This window comes from Lonchura striata, chromosome 18 (assembly GCF_050655825.1).
Source record: "Lonchura striata isolate lonStrDom1 chromosome 18, ASM5065582v1, whole genome shotgun sequence".
In the NCBI taxonomy this organism is placed as follows: Eukaryota; Metazoa; Chordata; class Aves; order Passeriformes; family Estrildidae; genus Lonchura; species Lonchura striata.
In genome coordinates, this window is record NC_140720.1 from 4562590 (window position 1) to 4588134 (window position 25545).

The following is a 25545-nucleotide window of genomic DNA, read 5'->3' on the forward strand; positions in this document are numbered from 1 at the left end:
TTAGCAGACTTTAGTCCTGATTGGCTTAATGAAAAAATAAAAATAAATTTAAAAACTCAGACTGTTGGGCAAGATGAGAACTTGTTGCTGACTTTCAGATCCTCACTTCTTGGCAATTTCAAGGAAATCAAGTCTGCTTCTCTGGCTTTAATACCTAGATCACTCTGCCAGTCCTGGAAGTCACCAACATTTGTAAGGGTGAATATTGGAAAAAGCCAGGGACAGTGTGTATATATGTCAGAAATCCAGCAGTTGAGAGAACAGACTGCTATTTTCCTGTCTGTTTGAACAAAACTCAGGTGATAAAGTTTTGCCCTTTGCTGAAGAAGTCTCCTGGGACTTAACATTTTATCAGCCCTTCAGCAGCGAGCCCGCAGTCAACAGCGGGTTTGGGCACAGGCTGTCTGAGCTGTACAAGGATCATGACTTTGGAGCTTGGATCAAATTTGTCTATACAACTGAAAGGAAAAGCTGGCTTGCCATCTCTCTAAATCTTCAGGCATCTGAGTGACATTCCCTCCCTGCCCTGGGGGATTTCCACGCTGCTGTTTCTCTGTCCTGCAGGTGATGCTGGCGGACAGGAAGGGCACAGAGGAGCTCTATGCAATCAAAATCCTGAAAAAAGACGTGGTGATCCAGGATGATGATGTGGAGTGCACCATGGTTGAGAAACGAGTCCTGGCACTGCAGGATAAGCCCCCGTTCCTGACACAGCTCCACTCTTGTTTCCAGACTGTTGTACGTGAGCTCTGCCTTCCTTGCCACCCCAATGTTTCCCATCGTGGATTTTATCACTCCAATAACATTTATTATCATCCAACCCATGTATGGTAGCCTCTGCACGTAGAAAATGGTGAAGAAATCCCACATGTAATTACTCCTTGTATCCTAAATATAAAAAAATCATTTTAAAGATTTTCCTTCATGCAGTTATTGGAGCAGGCCAGCATGACAATTCCTAAATGTGTCTGCTCTGCTAAGTCAGAGCCTCAAACCCAGATTCCCAAAGGCTCCCAATTACTTTTAAAGCTCTGAGGATAATACTTGAAAAGTCTTCTTGGCTATTATTACTTCATGAGGTTATTAGTCATGAATCAGTGTCAGTGGTTTTAATTTCATTTTCTGTCACTTCTTGGTGACACTGAGGGGCTTTTTTTTCTTCTTTCCTTATAAATATAGGAGGTGGATATTTGCCCATCACATTGCAAAACATCTCCCAGTGACACATTTGAGGTTGGATCTGATGGCCCAGTGTCACTGTGCCAGCCTCTTGGATGACATGGAATTATGGAATTACTGAGGCTGGGAAAGTCCTCTAGGATCACCAAGTCCAACCATCAGCCCACATTCCCCATGAAACCATGTCCTCAAGTGCCTCATCTACCATCTTCCAAAGGAAAACTTCCTAGCAGCAATTAGAAATGCCCTCAAAGCAATTTGGAATTTTTGGCCATCTTTGATTTTTTTTTTCCATTTATTTTTAGAAACAGATTTTTCAGACTGAGCTATATTTGCATAATTCTTGAAACCGTTGGACACAAATAATCTGTAAAAGCATGGCACTAAAACTGGCAAAACTAGACAGATCACATCAATCATTTACTCTTGAAGGTTGCACAAAATATTCCACTTCCATTTCCTGATCTAAATTTTTTTCCCAGTCCTAATAATCCTAAAAGCTTTTTAATAACATGCTAGTGACTTTTTTTTTTTTTTTTTTTGGCTGACCAATGAATATCTAATACTGTCAATAATGTATTTATGTGCCTCTTTAATACTTTGTCCTAGGACCGGCTGTATTTTGTGATGGAGTATGTCAATGGTGGGGATCTCATGTATCACATCCAGCAAGTAGGAAAATTTAAGGAGCCACAAGCAGTGTGAGTGTTCATGTGTTTAAATCATACCATCATCCTGATGTTACACTGTAGGAGGATTTGGTTTCTTCTTCTTTCCAGGCTCAGGATGAAATCCGGGCTGGCCTTTGTTTGTTTTCAAGGCCCAAAATCTGCACTTCGTGTTGAAAATGTTCTTTGAACACATAGATCAAAGGTAGCTGTGCCTTTATTCAAAAACACAGCACAAAGGCAGGAGAGGCTTATTGAAAAGTGTCAAGAATTTAAGCAGGGCAGCAGGAAATTAAAGATGTTACTTCTTATTCTGATGTTTTTTAAAGCAAATATTTAAAAAAAACAGTGAGTGGAACACTTCAGTCTGAATTAGTGCTATAGAGAAAGGCAGTACAAATAGACTCAGCTCTGTAATAGAAATTATACAAGATAAATTTGATGTATAGCTTGTAAGAATTTCTGTGATATATTTGTGAAGAATTAATAAGGAATTAGGAGTTGTTTATCTACATGATTCTTTTCAGGTAATTGTATATCTGGCACATCAGTGAGCAACTGAAAATGATCTGTAGCATATTTGAGAGTGAATAGATCCATCAGTACCACTTTAGCCATCCTTATAATACCTCATCACCACTTGTTAGTGTTTCATAAATCATTTACTAATGAAACTTCAAAATCAAGGGTGACCAACTGCTTTAAGCATTCAGTTAAAATAATTTCTCATTTTGATTTAAGCAATCAGGGCTTGTTTAAATGAGATGCCTTCTGAACAGAAGTGTTTCAGATGCAGATAAACATTTTAACAGCTCACCAAATCAAGCCGAGAGGGTGGCAGATCATCCTTGACTCCAGCTAATGCAACTTTCCAACACTTGGCAAAATCTGTGGTGCTTCATGACAGCTTTTGCCTGTGCTGCATCTTCACACGTGTTCACAAACACCTCTGATCGAGTGTTGCAGAGCTCAGTTGCTTCCTCTCCCTTGTGCTGAGCCTAAAAATGAATCTCATCTCTAAATAATCCTCGTAATTTGCACAGTTCCACGGCAACCAGCTTCAAACAGCCACCAGTATTCCATACCTCTTCGCTGCATTCAGCAATTATATTTTATATGGTAATCATTTTAATTAACTTTGTGTAATTAATCCATTAGCAGGCTGTATAAAGGAACTCTATTTCTGCAAATTATTTCATGCCATAGGAATTGCAATGTACATGGAGCTGCATCCTGAATTCATCAGTCTGTGATTAAAGATAAGGATCTTTGCAGCAGAGTTAGTTCAAAAAAAGCTGTGCTCCAGCTGCACCATCCTTTGTGGTCCAGGGAACCATTTTCCTTTTTTTAAATTTTTGATTCTGCATTATTTTATCATCAAATACTCAAAATGTCTCTGTTAAGGTCCAGCTGAAGTGATATGTCTGTTATATCACCTGTATATATGCACTATAAATTACATATTTCATATGCTATTTTATTACCATCCTTTACCATGATTCATTTCCAATTTATTTAGCTAGAAGAAAATCATGAGACATTGAAAAAATCTGTTGATTTTTTCCCCCCACACAGGTTTTATGCAGCTGAGATCTCAATTGGGTTATTCTTTCTCCATAACAGAGGGATTATTTATAGGTGAGTGTGATCTGACATAAGTAATTTCTGAACTATTTTTAAAATCCCCAAATGATCGGTTTCTTTAACATTTCTGTGTATTTTTAAAAGAGAAAGCCATCAGTGTAGAGCTCTTTTTGTTGTGTTGCTACTGGTGAGGTAGAAACCCAAGCCCTGTTTAACCTGAGCTTTCTGACACCTGTGCTCTGCCCCGCTCAAATAAAACCTTTTTTATAAATTGAAAACTTCATGGTTTGTATTTCTGTGTGATGTTTAATAATATTACACATTCAAAAGTCTCAGGTGAGGGGTCAGACACAGCCACCTCTTCATTCACTGTCCAGCCCAGAGCAGCTGTGGCTGCCCCTGGATCCCTGGCAGTGCCCAGCCCAGGCTGGAAGGGTTGGGAGCAGCTGGGATGGTGGAAGTGTCCCTGCCATGGCAGGGGTGGCACTGGATGGGCTTTAAAGTCCCTTCCAACCCATCCCAGGATTTTAAAGTCATTCTTAGATGTCTGCCCAGCTCCCTCCAGGCTGAGCCAGCCCCACGTGTGCACCCTGAACCTCCACCCCCAAAGAGCTGCAAATATTCCTTACTCAGAATAAGCTCACCCTAGCTGATCCCAAATATTAACCTTAAATTACTGTGGTTCTTCTCAGAGATCTGAAATTAGATAACGTGATGTTGGATTCAGAAGGACACATTAAAATTGCTGATTTTGGAATGTGCAAGGAACACATGTTAGATGGAGTAACAACCAGGACCTTCTGTGGCACTCCAGACTACATTGCACCAGAGGTAAACATTGACCCTTTCAGGAACCTTTTAGTCTCTTAAAGGAAATTGTCCCTCCACATTTTATACCACTGGGTTTGGATGGCTCTAACTTCAGATTCTCCATGGATGGCACCATTGAACTTCTGCAGGTATTTGTGAATGAATGCAATGTAACCAATAAAACTATTCACTATTTTAAGAAATACCTAGTTAATTGAGAAACTAACTTTTAAAACTAACTTTTTATGAGATAAGATTTTGCTCATTCTAGCAAAAAACTTTTAAAAACAGGCTCACCAGCTTCTGATCTTAAAATTGTAGCCTGGAAATATTATTATACCAAACTTTGCAATTTGTGAGGTTATACAAACATCATGGATATTGCTGAGCTTGTTGCTGAGATCAGCAAATATTTCACTGGGAGAAAACAATGCTGCTTTGATCTACTCCTCCATAGGCTCACACAGCTGCCAGCACACATTTATTGAAAGGATTATTTGGCATTTTCAGGAAATCACAAACCACTCACTGTTTTTTGGGAAGGGACTCATGAGGCCTTGAAGCTTTTTGCAGATTTCTCTGTAAAGCCACCGTGGTCTCCTCCAGGCCGTGTCCTGCAGGTGCTGCACAGGTGCTGCACAGGTGCCACGAGTTGCTGCTCCTCACCTCAGGAAAGCTCCTATCATTGAAGAACCCTTCCAAAAGCTGAGAGATCAAGCCTTGAGTGGAGTTGTTGTAATAAATCCATAATTTGCCTTGAGTTTTCCATGACTTGGCCATACCTGTACAGCTTTTAAGCCACTGAAAATGACATTGAAGCCTGAACCAACTGCAGTGGGTCTAAAATGAAAATACAATCATGAGAAGCCCAGTTGTGCTTTAAGGCATTGGGATAAATACGAGTTTAGAGTTAAGACTTTGAGTCTGGATATGATTTGTATTTCAGTAGTTGAGGTCTAAAGAATTGAAAACAAGCACATGTGGTGATTTGGATATAATTCAAATATATGAATATTAAAATCTGGTCTTTGTGCATACTGAGCTTTCAAGAGTCTTGATTTGTTTGGCAGCAAATTTGATGCAAGAGGCTGGATCCTGATCCAAGAGACTCAGTTGTTCACTGGGTACTGAGCAAGAGGCAGCTCTGGCTGGAGCATTTCTGGCTGTAATTGAATGTTTATTGGAATAGGGCAGATTTATACACAGACAAGTAAATTAGTGTCTAAGGTGAATTTTGTCATCTCTGTGAAATTGGAATGAAAAATAGTTTGGTTTTTTTCCCAGTTGCTAATTCATGCTTTTCAGAGTGAAGTATTGTGTATTATACACCCTTGGTTTTTTACCATTTGCGGTTGCTTGCAGCAGGATATCAGAACAACCAGAGTAGTATTTCATTTTCCTCTGTCAAAACATAAATGAAGCCAATATTACAAATTAAAGTGTCCTTTCTGGGGCAATTGTCTTGTTCCAGTTAATGCCAAAGAACATTTTGTCAATACCAGAATGCTCAGTGTGGCTCAATGCTGGAGCAAATTATTTTACTTTATTTGGAAATTTCGTATAAAGAAATAAACCTTTTACCAAAACATCCAGGAAGTGAGAGAAAATTAGTCTGTTCTCTTACAAACAGATTTGATTTTGTTTAGTTTAATTGGCTGATTTTCTTTTGTCTCTGAAAACATTGTTGTGAGTGACAGTTTGCTGGCTAGTTCTGTGGTGAACTTCAAAGGAGGGTTCCTGTTTTGTTTTCAGGGGTGTTTCAGCCCATGTTTCCATGGGCTAAAATTTAGACATTTCTAATAGATTTTAATGAGAATTCATTTGCACCGTCACGTTCCCTGCTGGGTGGAGATAAAGGAGCTAAATGTAAATAAACTCCTGAAGGTATCTGGAGTAGAATCCTGTGAGTGGGCTGCACTCCAGCATGGAGAATGAGCTCTTTCAGCAGCTTTTGGGGAAGAATGTGGCGACTCCCGTGGGGCCTGAGGGAGCCCACGCTGCCCCTGCAGGACCTGCCCCCAGAGGCAGCAGGGAGCACACAGCTGCCAGGACCCTGCAGGACAGCTCAGCTGGGTCCCCTGCCCCAGCTCTGCCTGGAAAAGCAGGGCCAGGCAGTGCTGCCTTCACCAAAGTGAACCCCCCAATTTGGTGTGCTGCAAAATAATGTTTTCCCTTTCTTCTGAGTGGGAAAGGTACCATTTGCTATTACCTGGGTGTATAATGGGCTGGAATTATTGTTAATTTTCTTGTGCTGTGCAATTTGAGGAGTGTGCAGAGGTTAAGCTGGTGGGATCCCAGGTCTGACAGCTTCTCTCAGGCAGAAAGTGGTTATCTTGTACAGAGTATTTCCTGATGTGCTGAACTTAAATGTTTATGGTCAGAGTGGTAAAATAACTGTGAAATCAATTAGTACTTTGTGTTTCCTTGACCAGTCAAGAGAGACAGGAGGAGATGGATGTCAAGAGGATTAGGGGGAAGAGATTCTGCCAGCACAGAACCTCACCATCAGCATCCCTGCAGCAGCCTCAGTGCTGATTCTGAATTTCAGAGGAATTCAAATTAGAAACTCCATTTCCCTTCTCTTCCATCTCACAGCCTCAAAACCTTCAGTTCCCACCTTGAACTTGCCAGGATTGTGGGAGGCAAATAGGTATTACAAAGATTTGGAAAGTGCATTTGACTGTTTCTTGTGATAGTAATATTTATTTCTTTTAATAACTGAGTTTTAACTTTTCCAGCAGCCATCATATATGCTCACAAAAGATTTCCTCTTGCCTCTGGGATATAATCTTTTCATCCCAACTGGCTACTAGCTGCAATGATCTAAACATTCTTACAAATTGCTGATATTAATCTCTGTGTCCTGCTCTTAACTGTGCCTTCCTCAGAGGCAGAGTAGAGAAAAAAAGAAAAAAAGCAACTCCTTCTGCCAATTTTGCTTGATGAGAGAAATTCCTGAGCTCTTTCTGAGTGCTCAAATCCACAGAATCTGGAAAGGCAGCAGCTCTTAATGCATGGCAATAGATGGGTAAAATGAGACATTTGAAATGCAAAAGGACATGAAAAAGGCAATCATTTAAATTAATGATGGAGAAGGAGGGGAAGAGAATGATCCCATCAGCTTTCCACTGCTGCCTGGCCAGTGAAATCAGGAATCACAGGTGGAGGAGGGTGCAGTTCTTTGTTTCTAGAACTGCTCTGGCTCTGCTCTGCACACTGGTGAGACAGGACAGGTCCCCATAGCCCAACTGCTCTGATAGACCCCAGAATTTGTAAATGCAGATGGAATGAGTTTGGCAGCTGCTGCAAGGCAGGCAGGGGTGGCTTTGAGTGCAGCAGCTGGGAGGTGGCACACGATGAATCCTGGGTGATGAGCAGGGAGCTACTGCAAATACCACGTTTAGAACTTGCTGACTTCGTACCAATGCATGTTTGACTGTACATTGAAGGCTCATCTGCTTCCTCCCACATGTAATTCCTCCCTTGAAGTGAGCATTCTTCCCTCTGGTTTGCACTTCCCAGTCAGTGCTGGGAGCAGCTCCCGCTCCGAGCTTTATCCGCGGGTTCTGCGCGGGACGCGGCGAACGGCTGGTCTGGCTGTCCCTGGAGCCACAGCCTCACCAGCACCCAGCTGGTGATTCAAACTGGGGGTATTTAGATGGGATTAAAGGAAGAAAACTCCCCACGTGCAGCAGCAGACAGCGACAGCGCCAACTTTTCCTGTATGGAGATAATTCACTGGAAAAGGTGTTGCTATTGCATTTGCAGTGGGACTTTTGCAGCCTTGGTGGCTGCATTTCTGTCTCAATTCCCACTCTTCCATCCAGGTCAGGGAGGTGTGTGCCAGCTCAGAGGGGCACTGCTATGCTCATCAGACGTGACATCAAACAGCAGAAAAACTGGAGTGATTCAAACCATCCATTGGAGCTTTTTCCATGTTAATTTTGCCTCTCCTGTGGATTCTGTTTGATATTCTCTCCCAAAGGCAGATTTCATAGGGGTGGTTGCAGTTCCTGATGGGAATGCTGTTTAGAGAAGAATCCAGCCCTGACTCACCTCTTGCTGGATAAAAATCAGCATTGTTGAGTCCATGCTTTGCTGCAACTTCCACTGTAGGACATTGCATTGAGCATTTAAGTGGTTTCCTCCTCTCAGTAATCCCATCAAACTCCTTCACAACAGGGACAGAAGTGGACTGTGGGCTCCTGGACAGACCTGGCTGCCAGGTACAGAACCTTGGCAGTGTGGCAGCATTTTCTTTCTCACTGCTGTGGATCCATTTTTTTCTCATTTGCTAATTGAAAGAAGCTGTTCCTCCCAAAACCACATACCTGGACTGAACTTGTACAAAATGTTCTGCCCTTACAAATCAATGACCTGAAAAATATCCCCTTTTTTATATAAAATATTCTTTTCCATAAGGCAGGAAGATATTGTCAGAGAAGGACTGAGGATGAAATGTTTTGTCATTTTCTGTGTGTAAAGGCCAGTATTTTTCCTGGATGAAACTTTGAAAGTGTTTGGTGTTTCAAAAGGCAATATTGATTTAATAAATCAAAAGGCAGGAATTTACTGGGGATGGAAATGAAGGGAGAGTAACCTAGTATGTCACTATAAGATGAAATGAATGACCGAAATATATATTTTTAAGCCCATATTACTGCTAAGAGACAGCTAATATGGACTGCCTTTATGTAGGGTCTTCCAGATGACAATCTTGTTATTATCTCTGCTTGCCTAATACATTCCAAAGCACAATTGATTTTGAAATCCTTTGGTTAGAAACATTGCAGTAGTGTTTAAATTATGTGCTGCTGTATCTCAGGCAAGGACATATATCCACACAGAGACCATAATTTTATTTAGTAGCCAGGCAGTCCTGCTTTATTGCACTAGTGACTCACTATTTTCCTGAGCAACTACAGAACTTGGCAGTTCAACTTCTCTTTCAGACTACTAAAAAATTTAGGATGTGTGATGTGTACTTGACTGGGCAATTTATTTCACAAAGCATAAAAGCATGAGCAAACAGGAAGGTGAAATGCAAACCCCTCTGGAGCTCTGACTGCCTCAGCTCCCTGCTCATTCCAGTGGAGCAGAGATGTTGGAGTCGAAGGCTCTGATGTGGGGATGGGCAGGGCTTGGCATGTCCTGCATCCACTCACAATTCACAGTGTCCCTTCACAGTTGTTTAGAAAGATCTGAGGAACACCTGCATCTGCAAACTCCTCCTCACCATCACCAAATGCAGCTCCTGAAGAAATGAGCTCTGATCTCTGAGGAGGCCCTGATTAAAGAGGATGACGCAGGAGGTGACCTGGGCGCTCCTGGCACTCGCAGCCTTTCCCTGTGTCAGAACTCAATTTGTATTGCTCTGTAAGTCAGGTGTGAGCCCAGAGCATGGAAAATACTTGACATTTCCATTAATCTGAACAGCACATTTCCCTTTCTTTTTGGTGTAGTTGGTATTTTGTCCTGAGTATCACAATCATGCAGCTTGGAAAACCTAACTGAGGTTTCTTGAGTTTCTCTGCTTTCCTAAGTTTTGATTCCTTTCACAGCAGAACAAAAATATAAAAATTGAAAAGAAAGGTTTAATTATTGATAGTCCATAAGTTAAGTGAGCCTCATGATTTCAGACTTTGACACAAACAGTTGGGATAATGGTTTTGCTTTGTCTCCTATATTGTGCTGCCATACTTCCTCCTTTGCCCGCAAATGCACATCCCAAGAAGTCTCTGAGCTGTATTTTCCAAGATATCAGGGTACCAAGGGCGTGGGTGGGTTTAGCCTAACACTTGCAAAACAATCTAACTCCCACTGAAACCCGTGATTAGCTGGAGTGAGCATTACAGGATTGTCTTTCTGGCTTTTTTCAAGGAAATCTGTCCTTCTTTGCATGTCACACATGTACCTAATGCACCACAGGGCTGGGGTTAGCTAACACAGGGGTTTTTCCTTCTTTTGTTTTTTGTGATTATGCAGATTATTGCTTACCAGCCCTATGGGAAGTCTGTGGATTGGTGGGCATATGGTGTGCTGCTCTATGAGATGTTGGCTGGCCAGGTAAGCTTCCCCCTCCTGTGCTTGCTGTGACCTGCTCCTGCCCTCCAAGGCTGCTCTGTTTCAAGGCTCCCTAAAGGCTTAGACCATTAAAGGAAAGGATTGAAGCCTTTCATTCTGCTGTTATCTCCTTGTACTCTTGACTGACTCAACTGAGAATGTATTTAGGCTTTAAGCTCTTTATGTTGCACCCACATAATCAAGCTCTGCCTTTGAATACAGCTCTTTTGTACTGCAATAATGTTATAAATAGCCATCTTCAGAATTGAAAGGGAGACACTTGAGCAGGAAAATGCATGTCAAGTGGAAGAAATACCATTTAGGATTTTGAAACCACAGGGAAGCATAATAAGAGTGTGTATAAGCTCTGCATTGCAGTTAAGTCCCAGGAATACAGTTTTTGTACTGTATGTCCTGGGGGTAAAATATGGGTCTCAGCACTTGGAAATGTGCTCAGTTACAGGCCCCTCATTCTGCACAGTTAATGAAAGGCTGCTCTGAGTCACTCGGGTGGGGAAGCAACAGTGTGCTGCAAAAAATGGCAGATAAGCACCAACCTAAAGGAGCTCTGTTAGTCTTGAGTTGAAAAAGATTCCTGCAATTGGCTTTCAGCGAGTGGTAGGTAAAGGCAGGCATTTCCCAAGCTTCAAACATACATTTGTAACAAATACCTTTAAGAGTTTCTCTGCAGAATTCCAGTGGACATTTTAAAAGTTTTTGTGTGTAGCAACTGCAGCTGTTAACATTTGCAGGCTGAATGGCAAATATTGGCCAGATGAATGCTTTGGAGGAAAGGAGATTTACCATTAGCTGGGTCTTGCACAGGCCCATATCCTGGGGATTTATCCATGGGCACTTTCCCACCCCTGTATTTTAAAATATAGTGCAACCCTTTCTTGTGATAGTCTCAGAAACAGAATCTACAGCCATGACATAAAACAAACTGGAGTTTAACTGGAATTAAGTGAGGAATAGATATACCTTAGCACCAGGTAATTGAAAGTTATTCTCCAAACTTCACCCTTTGAAGTATTTTGCCTGTCTGGTGCACAGTATCTTTAAAAGCTGATGACAAAGATAATCCTGCACACATTTAATTAACCTGACTGCCATTTTGGGGACAGAAATGAACATTTCTCCTTGATTTTAATCTAAGACTGTCAAACACTAAGCTTCTGGGTCAGCAGATATCCAGGCTGCAGATTGCTGTGAGTTTGGGGGGTGTTCCTGAACCAGGAGCACTGCTGTATATGGATCTCTTTGGGCATGGTGTTGTCACGCCATTTCATAAAAAGTGGAGAATTTAAAAGGAAAACTCTGTAACTTACTCACTTTTGATTTATTTTCAACAGCCTCCATTTGATGGGGAAGATGAAGATGAACTATTCCAGTCCATAATGGAGCATAATGTTTCCTACCCAAAATCACTGTCCAAAGAAGCAGTCTCCATCTGCAAGGGGGTGAGATAAAATGTTATTTATCATTAAGTTCCTTTTTGGCAATCCTTGTGAGTCACTGGGTTTGCCTGGCTCTGACACAGCACTGTAGTATTTTAAAGTGCAACTTTTGTCAGGCAGTGCTGAGCTGTGTTGTCACTTGGTGTCACTGGTAAGTGCTGGCCTCTTCCCGCTGTGCCTGCTTGTTTTATGGCAAGAACAAATGTCAGAATCAGTGGCTGCCAAATCTTGAGCAGAATTTATAAACAGGACCATGGTGTGAAGAGTCTCCCCCTGCTTTGCCTCTCGACCCACGGCAGCACAGCCCCGATTCTGCAGGATGAGATTTCTCAGCTTGGCTGGAGATGCTCCAGCCAGTCCTCAGCCCAGAATGCCTAATGACAGGATCAGAGCATGGGAGTTCAGGAGAATTATTTCTAAATGCAGGTGAAGATGAGTTTATGTGAAAATCTTTAGCATAAATGCAAGGAAACCTTAGGGAAATTCTGACCCAGTGATACCTGTGTGGCCTAAAATTGGTCTTAGTTACAAAATTAATTTTTTTTTTTTTTTACTTTTGAGGAAAATAATAGATTTGGCTTCAGGGGATTAGCTTAGGAAAAAAGAATTCATTTGACTTTCCTTTGATTCCATGTGATTCTCCAGAGCACCATCAGTCTGCAGCTTTTCCAATCCACTGCCTGTTATGAGTTATTTGATGTCTGACTTGCACTGATAAAACACCACTGCACTTAGTTAATTTGGTATTTACATTCTTCCTATCCTTTTCAACCATTTATGAAGCATTATACATGAGCTGGATATTAGTCCATTAAAGAAAAACATCAAGGAAAAGGTGTTTGGAACAAGAAGGTAAAATGAAAGACCATGCTAATTTTGGAGTTTATCCCAGTGTAGATGTGCTGGCCAACAAAAAATAAACATGATGTATTTTTGTAAAGCACATTCAGATTGCTGCCTTGTTGTGAAATCACATATTCAAACAGCACAGTCTGTACCTGGTGAAATTGCCCTGTTTGCAGCTCCCCTGTTTGCTGCTTCTGTGTGCTCATGTCAAGGGAGGGCAGAAAGCTAAAATTATCCTGCACCTTGAGATTTTGGGCAAGTCTCTGTGATACTGACATGTTCTTCATCTGCTAAACTGACAAATTGATCTCAGGTTTCAGTGGGAGTTTTTCCTGAGCTAAGAAGTCAATAAGAGAAGGTTTCTGACCCTTGCAGTCAGTGGTAGCTCAGCAATCCCAGGACTGGGCACCATTGGGCAAGACAAACGTGCCCACTCTGCTCTTGGAATTGATTTGTCTGCTTGACTTCCATTCCACTGATTGAGAGTTTGTTGGTTTTGGTAAATGCAGCAACTTTGGAAAGAATTAAAACTACTGGAATCAATACCCCCATTTTCTTTTATCACCTACTGTTAAAGCAAGGGGTTTGGAAAAGGTAACAAAAATGGGAATGTTGCTGTTAATCTTGAGGAAGGCTGTGATTCCTGCCCAGTGCACAGCTTCTCCCCAAACCTGCTTAGAGTCACTTTTATTTTAGGTTCAAAATTGGAATCAGATCAGCTCAACATTTGGAAGGAGACTAAAGTGGTATTGAGGTTTTAAGAAGATCTGTTGAGGTATCACTCCCAGCAGTACATTAATCATATATCATTTGTAAAAGAGCTTTAAAAAGTCCCCATGAAACTGGAAGTGAGAGTTTAAGGCTGCATTGCACAATTCCCAGTGTACACACCAATTGGAAAATGCTGAGGAACTTGTTAATTAGGGAGCACATTTCAGTTTCTAATCATGCCAGGCTGGTGGATTTGGGGCTGGTTTGTTTCCCCAAGTCTGTTTAATCTCTGTAACTGGGTATAGTATTGACCAGGATGTCATTAAGAATGCAAGGGAGGAAGCACAGATTAGATGTTGTCAGCTGCGTGCCAAAGAATTGGAGGCTCTGTAATGAGATGTCTTGAACAAGTCCCAGAAAAATGAAATGGGAGTGTGGAGGGGTTGTACTTCATGGAGCTTTAGTGCATTGGAATTTATGATGCTTAATTGATTGTTGAGATAGGGCAGGAGCTGTTTTGGAGATCTGTAAGGCTGAACTGAGAGACTGGAGGTGAAATTCAGGAGTGAGTTGTGAGGCAGCAGGGATGGCAGCGTGTCCTGGGCACCACCTGCACCTCCAGCAGCAACCTCTGCCCAGTGGGAAAAATTTCCCCAGTGCAGCTCCTAATTTTGCTGCTGATTTGCTGTATCCGGTGATGAAGCAATAAAATTATTTTTAAAATTCATTTAGCTTTTCTAAACAATTTTATTAGCAGTGTGTGTGTTCAGGAGAGAAGCAAGAGCATTGCAGGCAGGGGAAAGCCCCTCTCACTTTCCTTCCAGCATTAAACCCAATCATTTGGTGTTTTCTTCCCAACAGCTAATGACTAAACATCCTGCAAAACGCCTTGGCTGTGGCCTGGAAGGTGAGAGAGACATCAGGGAACACGCTTTCTTCAGGAGAATTGACTGGGAAAAATTGGAGAACAGAGAGATTCAGCCACCTTTCAAGCCTAAAGTGGTGAGTGAGATGCCAGAGGTCCAGATGCCTCCCTGTCCCATCTGGGTCACCAAAACTGATGCCTTGAGGAGCTGGACCAGAGGCTAGATGGAGTTAAGGGGAATAAAGGGTATTTATTGAAGAGCCTTCAAAAGCCACACCCCAGCAGTACCAGAGCCACAGTTGTGGCTCTGCCTGGATGGCTTCAAGATAGAAGCAAAAGAGGACTTGGTCACAAGATCTCACGTTTTTATAAGTTCTGCTCCATTGGCACCTTGGAGTTCATTGTCCCATTCCAGCTCCAGCCCATCAGTCCCACCCTGCTTGTTTTTCTCTCTCCAGCCCACGCTGTTTGTGCTCCTGGGCTGAGGTTTGGATCATTTGTCCTTGGTGCCCAGCTGGAGCAGGAATTGTTTTGTGTCCCTGCTCTGTGCAGAGAGCTCAGCATCCCCTCATGTGGAGCCAGACCCACACACTGAAGCAGCTCAGAATGTGAAAAATAGGAAAGCTGAACCTGAGGCATCATTTCCCTCACTGACTGTGGCTGCAGCCCTGCTCCCTGAGGTGTGGGGTTCTGCTGCAGAGCTGGAGCATGGCTGAAATGAGGCCATTTGGTGAGGGCAGAGCTGTCTGTGAGCCTGCTCGTGTTTTGGTCTAACCTGGGGAATTTTGTGCCTTGTAAAAAAGCCTCCCAGTGGTTTGAGCCCTGCCTGGATGGGCACACACCACGGGAGGAGCTGAGCACAGGGTGAACTGGCACATCCACATCAGCCACTTGAGACTGGTCATAAATGTGGTTAACAACTGTCTCCTCTGAGCAACATCTAAAGTCAAGATCTGACTGAGGGATTTGGATTAGAGGGGTGAATTTCTCCATGGTTGGCTGCCCAGCACAGGGCCTTTTATTCACCATCCTACAGCAATGTCTGCTCAGTTTGCAGGATTAATCCCTGGTTTATTTTCCATGTTTATTACTGGCTTGCACACATGTATCTACAGGAACATTTTAGAAATCCAAGCAAGTGGAAAGATGTCCTTACCCTGAAAGCTGTTTGCAGAATAGAATTGGAAGAGCTTTGCTTATTAAGCCAGAATTTCTTTCAGCATGTACTGTGCTTCACTGACAGGCAAAGAGAAGAGTTTGCACACAAGAACACAAGCTTTAAGGAACAGCTGTAAATTGTTATGTCCTAACATTGAACCTTTCTTCTCTAACCCTTTTATTTTTCAGCTGAGAATCCCGGCTGGCTTTAGCACTTCAGGTGTAGGATGACTGCTCTTTACACTGATTTATTTGCCAATACAGACACACCAGTGTCTGTCACGAACTAATGAACAGAGGGATGCCAATACCTGAATTATTCTTCACTTTTTTCAGACAAATTACTTTTTCACATGAACAGGAGGAGAGTTGAAGCTGAGAAGGGTGTTTATTGCTAAAGAAAATACCTTTTTGTTATGGTGTGGATTTTGCAGGCAGGGAAGGGTGCAAATAAGTGAAGAATTTGTGTGGTCCTGCCAGCCCTACCGAGCCCTTCCCCAGAGCTGGTACTGCAAAGGGGAGCTCATCGAGCTTATTTCATTTGAGATTTTTCTTGCATGCTTCTCAAGTCAAATTTAAAGCTGATCATAAAGCAGCTCTACCTTCACATCTGTAAATTTTATTAGCTCAGGAGCTGAGTGCTTAGACTCTCCTTGAAGTTAAAAGTAACACCAGCATGAAGGTGCTAAAAGCTTGAAGTGTGGTCTGGTTCCATCCTGGCAGATCCTGGCTGCTCCCCAGAGCAGCTGTGCTCTGTCTCCCTGGTTATCATGACCTGGTTTGTTTGCACAGGCTGCTATTAAAATACACCGAGGCGGATTCACACGGAGCCCAACTCTCCTGACAAAAATAACTTAAAATCCAAGTCCAGTATTTACATACCCTGTGCACAGCTCATTTATGGTGATTGCTGATTCTGTTTGTATCAGTATCATACAGTTATAGAATCCTTTAGGTTGGAAAAGATCTTTAAATTCATCGAGTTCCAGCCATTATCCCAGAACTGCCAAGACCACCACTAACCCGTGTCCCTAAACACCACATCTACACAAGTTTTAAATCCCTCCAGGGAGGCATATTGATTTCAGAAAGCAAAAAACACACCCCTTAATCTGGTTGAAGATATGGATGTATTTGTAGGCTTTGTTTGGGGTGATATTTTTTGGGAAACCTTTGTAGGTACATCTTCTCTAGGAAGGAATAATCCCACTGCTTCCACAATCCTCACTCAAACACAGAGCTGCAGATTTTGGGTCAGCAGTTGGGTGCTGTAAATAGCATGTTCCCTTCCAGATTGACATTTCACAGGTTATAGTCATAGAATAATTATTTGGCAAGGACATTTTACTCATATTTCCAAGTTTAGGGGTTTGAGGAGTCCTGTAATTTCAGTTGTACTCTAATACTGCTTTAAGGGTCAGTGCTACTCTTTAATGTGAAGACAAATATATCATTGAAGATACAAATTTATTTATAAGTTACTCTATTTACACCTAAAATATACACATTTTTCACGTGAATTATTTCTTAGCCTCTAGCAATGTGAGACACCTAATGGTCTCAAGAACTTTGGGTTCAATGTCCAGCTTCTTTGAATACTTTCCACCTGCTGACAAAAGAAGAGGGAAAAAAAATTTAAAAGAAAGAAAATAGCATCATTTTGTTGCAGGATGCTGCTTATCTGTAGAACATCTTTTTAGCAAAAATTTCTTTTTTAGCAATAAAAAAGTCTCCTTTTGTGGCTGCTGTGAGCTGGCTGTTGTGCCTCTAAATTAAGTCGACTTAATTTGGGGCTACATGCCAAAAATGTGGAGGTTTTCTCCCTATCAAAGTTCAGCTCTTTCCAGAGATTCTGTCCCAAAGTGCAGAGGCTCAGTGGGCACCAGGGCATCCGATGAGTGGTGCAGAGCCCTGGGTGGAGAGAGCAGAGCCCTGTTAGCTTGACCATGGTGCAGTGTTCCTGTGCTGGTGTTCTTCCAAGGCTGGACCAGTGTCCTCTGGGAGCTCTGGCTCCAGGACCTGAGCTCGTGGTCTGAAATAGGAGCCAGGAGGTGCCTGAGGCAGCAGAAGTTCAGATGGCAGGGCCAGCCCAGCACCTGCCAGGTGCTCTGTGGGAAGCTTGGAAACTCTGCCTGGGTTCCTTCCAAACCTCTCACTCTGAATCCCCTCCGTGGGCCCCTCTCCAGTGCATCCTCCTGCAAATGCACAGATTTACTCGTGTTGCATTCATTCAGAAAAAAATCAATATTTAATATTGGTCTATTGTACAAGCCATATTCTGCCCTTTCCAAGTTATCCTCTGAAGATAATAATGGAATTTTGCCCTTTACATCCACATGCAGGGGTGTTGAGAGGATGGATAGAGAGGAAAGGGTGAGGAGCAATAGGAAGAAACATCCACTGCCTTTGTCTGACACTTGCTTTGTCCAAAGATCTGTTACGGTAGTTTTGAGATGAGCACATTTACCAGTTTCCTCCTCACCTCTCCACAATATTCAATGCCCAATTTTCCTCAAAAATACTTCATTTTCTTGCACAAAAGCTAATTTCATTCTGGTACTACCTTCTTATTTTTTAGCATGCTTCTGGTCATACTTCTCGACTTATCAAGTCTTTTCTGCATTCCTCAAAACTCTTCTTTCTACAAACCTGGTTTCTTTTGTTTTCTGTTCTGAAGGAGTTGTGCTCAGGCTGTAGCTGTATTTAGCCCTGTTCTTGGCTGGACTTTGCCCAAAAATGAGTCTCTTAAGAAAATAAAGGAGGAAACCTGTGATAGCAAGTTTTGGAACAAGGACCTGTCCCGGGATGTGCTCCCTGTCCAACCCTCCTGCCATCCCAAGGACTGAGATCCTGCTATAATTTATGAATTTATATGAGTTCAGTGACTTTATAGGAATTTATGAATTTATAAATAAAAATAAATTTAAAAATTTATAGGAATTCAGGAGTTCAAAGCCTGTTCAGTTCAGACTCAAAGCACATAAATGAATTGCAGTAAGCTTCTTTCAGATTGTAAAGGAAACAGAGACTAACACAAAAAATTTAATTTTGTACAATAAGGCATTTAAAAAGAATGAAGCAACTTGACAAAGAAAGTATCTCTTGCCAGCATGTTTATCAAAATATTTCCTTCTTCCTTTTGTATCCCAGTAATGCTGAATATTTAAGCCTCTTTTTCTCATCACCTCATGCTGATGGATGGAAACTTTTCTGTCTGCTTTTTATCAGGATTCAGCTATCAAATCATCACTGCTTGTCTGGGATTTTTTGTCGAAATATCTGAAAAGCAAATTTTCCCTCAGCTACTCATAAGGAACGAGGGAAAGCCTTGCACGTGTCCTGACAGCTCTGCTGTTGTGTTGCTGACTTTTTTCAGCCCGTTTTTCTGCTTTTCTCTTTCCTTGCAGTGCGGCAAAGGGGCTGAAAACTTCGATAAGTTCTTCACACGAGGACAGCCGGTGTTGACGCCTCCAGATCAGCTGGTCATTGCCAACATAGACCAAACAGATTTTGAAGGGTTCTCTTACGTCAACCCCCAGTTCGTGCACCCCCTTGTAGAAAATGTAGCATGAAACAGCAGAACAAATCCCGCCGTGGGGAACAGCTGTAACCCTACAATTTTTAGGCTTTTGCCTCGTTGATTCCATTTGGGCCTGGAAATTGTAGGGTTAGAGGGTGGAAGATGAGGGAAGGGCCACTTAAGTCAGGATTTGGGCTTTGCAGCAGCAATGTTGTCTTAACAGGAGATAAATTAGTGTACAGTGCCCACTTTTACTTCTAGAAGTCGCCACTGACTTGTCAAAACTTACCCATGTTTTGGTACGTTCTATATTTTGTAACTTCCCACTGTCCTTTTGCTCCCTTTTCCACTCCTCTGTGTTGGAAGAACATCTGACACGGGATGGTGGTCTGAAGGAGAAGCCACCTCGAGTATTTATTCCTGGGGGTGGATGCTGGGAGGTGGGAGCTCCTCCCCGCGCTCCCGGGGACTTCAGGGGTTGCACTGAGGGAGAGGCACTGCAAAAACATCACTGAAAGTGTTTGCAAAATATGGCAGGGAAAAAAAAATACCTGGGAATGGGTGGGGAGGGGGATGAAATGAAATTAGACCCCAAGGCTTGGCGAACCAATCCTGTAAAATCCCAAGTGAAAACACTGGGGTGGCCACGTCTCTAGGATTTGTGCTAGGAGGAGCATGTGATAAACTCGAGGGTGAAATTTTGTCTTTAATAATAATAATAATAATAATAATAATGATAATAGTAATAATTTTAATAATACTTTTGTGAATTTTTAATCTCCATGAGATTATTCTGTGATCCAGGGTGCCATTGTCTGTTCAGTTGGTTTCATTTACACCACTCCTCAAGTTTACTGTTAACTGGTTCTAATACCAATATTTCACTATGAAATTTATTAACCTGGAATGTAAAACAAAACTGTAATTCCTCATATCTTATTTACATGTGTTTATTTATAGTCTGCAGTGTAGGACAGTAAATCAAAGAAAGCATTATGTATACTAAATTAACAAAAAATGCAGCCCCAAGTGACTTCCTGATTTCTCCAGAATAACTCATGAAAATCAAGTGAGATTTAGTCTTAAATAATCGGTTTTAATTCAGAAAACTTTGGGCTGTAGAATAATCAAGCCTGAAAAAAGCAGCACCTAAAACTCGTTTTATTGATAGAATGGAATTTAATACGTTTTACATATGCTTCATGCAATGAATTTTGCATGTTTAGTAATAACTCTTAATAATAAGGGTTAATAATAAGCAGATCTGTATTATTGACATAATCGTATCAAGCATAAAGAGTATTATAAAAATTTTATAAAACAACTTGTGCTTTATTTGTGAAAGTTCTTGTTCTGAATGACACCATTTAGATTTAGCTAAATGTTTTCTTGCTATTGTTTTGATTTTTAATTTAGGTTTTGAATATTGTTACTGGCTTAGGGTATAATCTCTTTTTTTTAAAGTAGATATACTTTTAAATAATAATTGCTACCTGCAGGTTTTATACGAGGTTCAATTAGGCTTTCATTTCACATCTGCTTATTATTTGCAGAGAAGGAAATAGACTTTATTTGCAATGATGAACACTGTAATTAATGCAATCTTCTCCTCTCCTATCACTTAGATAAAAATTTTTGATATTTCCTCTTACTACTTACGAGAAGATATTAACTCAAATATCAGTAAATAATGTTTTGTGCATATTTTGGTTTTGTTACAGCATGTAAAATAGTAGTTGGTGCATTTTCCTTTTTTTTTTTTTTCCTCTCCTGCCTTGATCCCATTAGCAGCCACAGGCACTTTTTGTCTGTCAGATGTGCATGATGATGCCAGAAGCATGATGTCTCTGTTGCTGCATGCAGACTGGGTACAATTTTTCCAGCATGTAAACATATTGAAAAACTAAGATATTTGCCATAAAATACTTCAATTTATACTAGAATATGTAACGGGGTGGGGGAAACCGACTTTCTAATCACCTTTTATGACAATAAAACGTGGAACCTGTGCCAAAGATTCTGTCAGAAAGATGCAGTCCTGCCAGAGGGGTGGGCTGGGCCCGGGGTGCCCTGGGTGGGCTGGGCAGCTGTTGAGGGAGACGTGGCTGGAGGTGGAGGTGGCTGTGTTGAGCTGCTTGGGAAACGTGGCTTGGGGGCCAGGACGTGCAATTTCCACACTCCAGAAATCCAATTGTTGCCCTGTCCCCGTCCTTTTGTACCCCCAGCTCCCACGAGGGACATCTTGGGGTGATCAAACCTGACACCCCAAGAGTGGCTCACCAGGGGAGGTGGCCAGCTGACAGGAACTCAGGTCACTGCCTGAACAAACAGATCTCCAAACTTCTCAAACATTTTAGGAGTACGATTTTTAAACTGTTCTCTGTCAAATATGTTGTCATCCAAGACTGGGAGTTCATTTTCTCCTTTGTGTATTATTTACTTCAAAACTGATGGTATTCACCGTAAAGCATGTGGCCTAATGCAGCATTCATGACTTCTTTTTTTTTTTTCCATGAATATTATTAGCCTGGCAATGATTAGTAAAATGCTGTAGAAGACAATAGATTGAATTAAGATAACAGATTACTGAGTTTCAGATTTAAATAAAGAAGGGTCTCTCAGCTATGCCAGTCTGCCAAGAGGTGCCATTGTGCTTGTTTTTAAAATGTGAAGTGAAAAAGACACTTTTGAAAAAAGAAAATACAGGGAGAAATACCAGCATACAGGTTTGGGGAGTAAGCAAAGCAGAACAAGGGCAGAATTGACCCAAGCCAGCAAGCAGGCAGGAGCTCCCCTCCAGGGTAGATGTTGCTACAGTTCTGTTTTCCTGATGAAATCTGAATTCTCCAAGGAAGTGCCATTGCTGGCACAGCTGTGACAGTTGGTGCTGTTCACACCAGGACACGGTGTCACAGGGCTGCTCTGACACTGGGACAGACCTGTTCATTTTCTGGCTACTTTTCATACCCAATTTCTTCAGCCCTTGTGTTTGTCTCCCAGTTTTTCTGACGTAGAAGCAGAAATTCCTCTTGAACGTCGTTACCTCAGGTCCCTGGGCTTGTGACAGACGTTCTGTCTTCTGGAGGTTTCTGAAACACTTAGGAAAAGGTACTGTGAGCTCATGGATCCTGCAGGAGCAAGGCAGGGCTGGATAAAGCAGGAATTATTTTCTTACCCCTCTCTGCTCTTCCTGATGCCCTCACAGGCTCTGACCTTTCCTGAGAACTCCCACTGGCTGCTCAGAATCCAGAAATTTACCATAGCAAGGAAAACCTGAAGAATCCAACCAGAACATTAAAATCTTTTTAGAGGCAGATGTTATTTATATAATATTTTTCACAAGATTTGGTTTTCTAGAGAACATGTATCAACAGAAGGAGAGGCATTAGGGCTGCTTCTCTTTCACTTGTGTTTGACAGCAACTGTAATCCCAACACCCACGTTGGGATTACACCAAGATTCCCAAAAGGCAAATTGAAAATTGCACTGCACTGAAGCTGGGCTGGAAGTTTTGGGAGCTGTAATTAAAAATTGTACTGCACTGAAGCTGGGCTGGAAGTTTTGGGAGCTGTGTTTCCATCCCTGTGCTCGAGTCTCAGATGGTTCCAGGGCAGCCCCATTCCTGCTGGGAGAGGCACAGGTTTGCCATATAAAACTTCCAAGGGATTTTCAGGGATCAAACAGGACTCAACTGGCTCCTAGGGAAATTCTGTCTTTATTCAGGCATCTGGATGCTTTCGTGCACCTTTGAGTGACCAGAGCAGAGTGGTGGGATTCCAGGACAGCCATTTCACCCACCAGCCAGGCTCAGTGCTCTGAGCAAGGTTGGCACATATTGAGAAGGATAAAGCACATTCCCATGATAAAATAGTCCTTCTTAGTCCTGTTTGGAGCAGAACTGCAATTGAATTTCCTTTTACAAACTGAAGAAAATTCTTCTGGAAATCAGCTGTTAATTTAAAAAACCTCATCACGTCTGAATGCTGCTGGCCTTTGAAATCCATCCTGTCTTTTGGGGTGAATCCAATTCAGTAATGCTGGGCTTCTATAAAATTAATAAGGTCGAGCAAGAGAGGAGCTTGTCTCCTAGCTGGAAAGATGACACATCCAAGGGTGGAGTGGTACCAGTTGAAAAGTGTTTTCTGAGCCAGTGCCTCTGGATGTAATCCCAGTTAAATGCCATAGGAGACACATGCAGTGAGCAGGAGGGGCAGATCCTCCTTACTGTGCAAAGCATAGCATTGGAAATAATAATAATAATAATAATAATCCAATAATAAAGCTTTGACACAAGTAATAAGCATATCTACAGCATATCGAGTTTACAGTAGGCTTTTGGTCCTGCCAGGAAACTTCTGGAAATATTTAATGTGATTTTCTTTTAGCCATTAGCACAAGTTATTGTACATAGGGGTTTTGTCTCGTTGTGAGTGTGGGCTGTGTTTGATGTGTCCCCTCTGTAGGTGGGCACTGAGCTGCCAAGTAGTCAAAAAGTAGACAAGCTAAAAAGCACTTTTTTTCCCTCAGCCCCTCACACTGAAATAGCTGAGCTGCAGAAATAAGTAAGATTTGACTCCATAAACACGCACGATTCCCTCAGTGTGCCAGTAACAATTGGGAATTAAACAGCCTTATCATGCACTACAGCCCTCCTGTTCCCAGGAAATCCTGGAGAGGGAGAGGCCACTTGTTAACCTCTGCCTCACTTACCTCACCTGCAGAATGGGGGTAACAATTCTGAGTGACCCCACAGGGAGGGCTGAGCACTTCTTAGGCAATGTTTCTAATTCACTTTTAACCTGAAAAGAGTTGTGTAAGTATTGTTAGAATTTTTAATATTAAAGCAGCTTCTTGGATTCACATGGTACTGCTGGCTATACCATGCTGTTTCTACTTTTTTATAGAACTTTAGTAACTCTGCTGAAGCCGTTTGAAGAGAAATAAAATCAGATCTGATATGTTTCTTACAGAATCTGGAGTGCAGCTTTTGTACCTGGAGCCAGGGTGTGATGGGGAGTGATGCTTGCTGATTGTGTGGGTCAGCTGCACTTAGCTCTTTTCCAGCTACTGAGATTTTTATGTGCAATTTAAAAATTCTGTGTGGATGGAAGTCTTAGCAGAACTGAAAATTGGAGGGGGAGATTCCCTTTGGGTAAATAAAGTCAGCACAGCTTTTTTTCTAGTTTTTACTGACTCCTGCTGAAGGAGGAGCTCTGTTCTTTGTGCAGCTGGTTTGTCCATGACAGCTTGATATTTTCTGTTGATATTTTAATGTATTTCTGTGTTGTAAATGTGTCTTTGTGCTTCTTTATTTTCCTTGTCTGTGACACCATAGTTCAAATTTTAAAAAAAAACCTTCTCCAGAAGCTGTTTTTTTTCTTCCACTGATGTCAGTTGACCTAAATAAATAAATCAAGTCTGTTAATGATTTGAAACAGTGCAGGATGAGCAGCAACAACATTGACACAGCTGCCATTGAAGCTCATTTCTCACTGGTTACATTGGACACTCTGCAGCTGATGTTCATTAGTTTCATAATTATTAATGACAGAAACGTTTTAATAGAAAGGAAGATGATGTTCATGACCTTTACAAACATTTTCCTGAGAACTATTTGAATTTCTTTTCCTTCTCTCTGAACCCCTTGAGGTGACACTGTCCAGGGTTCCTTCCAGAGCTTCACACACTCCTGGCTTAAAAATCTTAAAATTAACAAACCAAAACCACTACAGCTTCCAAGGCACCCAGGGAACCACAGAGCTCCCTGGGTGCTGAGTGCTTGGCCAATAGCCCCAATTCACTGAAAATATTAATTATAGTATGTGTTTGTACCCACTGTTGGCCTTGGAGTATAAAAACAATGTTATGCAGGGGTAATAAAAATTTCATCTGTGGCCTGTTCCCCAAACCTTTCATTTGTTCTCTCCCTGCTATCAAAATGTATGTAAAAAAAATAATTTCAACAAAATTAAGCCCATTGGCTCTTTGTAAAATGTGCATTTCTCAACACTGTGGTTTTGCACAACAATACAGAGAACACCTGAAACTTCTCAAGTGACTGTATGCTGCTTAATTTTCTTTTAAACATTAAGTAATCCCACCTTGAACTTATTAATGTTTTTAATATTAAGACCCAAATGTTGTATTTATATAGAGGAGAACATTATTTATTTTCATATCATTTATCTTCAAGATGCTACCAGAAAATTTGGAGAGGCCATTCATTTTTCAAAATATTTTTAATAAAATCCCAGCCATTGGAAGTGTAGTGGGCAAGACTGATGTACAAATTCCAGCATCTTTTTTTTTTGTTTGTTTCATAATTCGCAGTATCTTCAATCTTTGTTTGCATGAAATGCTTCTGTTAAGTATTAATTGTAGTTTCAAAGCGAGTGTGTATGAATAAAAATACTGATCATTACTTTTGTGAGACTTTGGTCTGCCTTGATAAAATTTCCTTTCAAAACTGCCTCCCTGGGCCAGAGGCTGCAGAGAGGTTGGTGTGATCAGCCACAGAAATTGCCCAGTCTGGACCTTGATTCTTCAGAGACAGAATCAGAAACAGAGACAAAAACCTGGGGGTTTGTTTTTAACTCTTGTTAATGAATCAAGAGGGGAAAAAAAAACAGCTTACCTGTGAAAGATGTGTCTGGAAGAGGATTTCTGCTGACCTCGCAGGTGCTG

General features: G+C 41.6%; 1 protein-coding gene across 3 annotated transcripts in view; it reads left to right on the forward strand.

The window, feature by feature from the left end:
- Positions 1-25282, forward strand: part of PRKCA (protein kinase C alpha) — a 145868-nt gene extending 120586 nt beyond the window's left edge. For all 3 annotated transcript variants that reach the window (XM_021537232.4, XM_085556678.1, XM_021537255.4), the window contains 8 exons: positions 565-738; positions 1789-1880; positions 3423-3485; positions 4124-4262; positions 10227-10307; positions 11657-11764; positions 14180-14320; positions 18749-25282. In XM_021537232.4, the coding sequence (XP_021392907.1) occupies positions 565-738; positions 1789-1880; positions 3423-3485; positions 4124-4262; positions 10227-10307; positions 11657-11764; positions 14180-14320; positions 18749-18913 (963 nt within the window). In that variant the 3' untranslated portion in view covers positions 18914-25282. The remainder of the gene's footprint in view (positions 1-564; positions 739-1788; positions 1881-3422; positions 3486-4123; positions 4263-10226; positions 10308-11656; positions 11765-14179; positions 14321-18748) is intronic.
- Positions 25283-25545: the final 263 nt, after the last annotated feature.